This window comes from Condylura cristata, unplaced genomic scaffold (genome assembly GCF_000260355.1).
Source record: "Condylura cristata isolate star-nosed mole 26May11 unplaced genomic scaffold, ConCri1.0 scaffold00012, whole genome shotgun sequence".
In the NCBI taxonomy this organism is placed as follows: domain Eukaryota; kingdom Metazoa; phylum Chordata; class Mammalia; order Eulipotyphla; family Talpidae; genus Condylura; species Condylura cristata.
The window spans coordinates 55254312-55255704 of record NW_004567113.1 but is presented as its reverse complement, the minus strand read 5'-3'; the positions used below and the strand labels follow the sequence as shown (position 1 = coordinate 55255704).

The 1393-nt window shown below is 63.0% G+C and overlaps 1 protein-coding gene across 1 annotated transcript in view; it reads left to right on the top strand.

Moving 5' to 3' along the window:
- The first annotated feature begins 774 nt into the window (after positions 1–774).
- The window catches only part of STX18 (syntaxin 18), a 13112-nt gene continuing 12493 nt past the window's right edge, over positions 775–1393 (top strand). The window contains exons 1-2 of the mRNA XM_012724044.1: positions 775–969; positions 1087–1154. Coding sequence (XP_012579498.1) covers positions 775–969; positions 1087–1154 — 263 coding nt within the window. The remainder of the gene's footprint in view (positions 970–1086; positions 1155–1393) is intronic.

Genomic DNA, 1393 nt, shown 5'->3' with positions numbered 1-1393 from the left:
CCCGACGTGGGCAGGCGCTTAGAGGAGCGTTTGTATTTTAAAGAAATAATACAGTGGTTTTTTTACATCATTTTGTGCCTTTTCCCGTCTCAGGTGTCATCCCCGTGGGCTTCCCAGCACCAGGTCACCCTGTGCCGTCACCACAGTCCCGGGCATTTCCCTCTGCCCCCGTTTTTGATCCCATTCCCCGCTGCACCCCCACAAAATGCCTCTGGTACATAGCTGTTCATTGTTGTTACTATTTTCTCGCCTGGTCCATGCTATGAGTGAAGCCATCTGGGATTTTTCCCTTTCGTTCTGGCTTGCGTCACTAAGCGTGATCCCGTCCAGCTCCATCCACGTTGCCGCAGCAGGCGTGTGTTTCTTTACTTTGGTTGCTGAGTAATATTCCGTTGTGTGTATGGACCTCATCTTTTTCATCCAGTCACCCACTTTTGGGCCTTTGGGCTGCTTCCATGTCTCTCCTACTGTGAATAAAGCAGCAATAGACGTGGGGGCGCAGGTGTCTTGGAATCAGTGTTCTTGTGTCCTTGGGCAGATCCCTCGGGCCTAGGGCAGCTCCGCCTTGGGCAGTTTGAGGAGCCTCACGCAGTTGTCCACAGCGTGGTGCTCGTTTGCCCCCGGCAGTGCAGGGGAGAGGAGGTTTCGGAGCCCCCCCCATCACAAGCGCCCCGGGGGCGGCAGGAGGGCGGGTAGAGGCGGGCATGCAGGCAGGATGTGCCGCCCCAGTCTCGGCTGTAACCCTGCTGCCCCGTGCGGCCGGTTTATAGCACGATGGATGCCCAGCTCGGAATCCACCCTGCGCCGCTGGAGAGCGCACCTCGGGGGGGCAACTTCGAGGGGAGCCGCCGGAGAGGGGGCGGCCGGGCCGCCTGCCTCGCTGGCTCTCAGTCCCTGCGGCCGGCTGTCCCAGGGGCCGCGTTCAGCGCGAGGCCGGGTGCGGTCGTGACCCAGTGGGGCCTGGAGCAGGCCCGGCCGGGAGAGCTTCCAGATGGCCCTGCGACTCGCCTGCCTGCCCTGTCCATTGAGAACTGTCACGGCCCCTGGGGACGCGTCTGTGTATAAACTGCTTTCTCTGGGCTTCAGGTCTCGCACATCGGCAAGCTGAGAGACTTCCTTCTGGAGCACAGGAAAGACTACGTCAACGCGTCCAGGTGAGTGGCCCTGCTGGCTCCTCCCGCCTTGGCTCCTTGGCGCTTCTGTCCCCGCTGCTCGGTCACTCCCCGTGCAGGGGCAGGCGGGGGCGGCCGGTGCGGAGGACGTGTCGGGGGACGGCGCTGCCCCCCGCAGGCCCTGGCCAGCCGCTGTCAGAAAGCCCTGGGTGAGGCCCCCCAGGGTGGCTTCTGGAGGAGACGCAGCTGTCCGCAGGCCCGGGGACGCGCTGCCCAGCGCC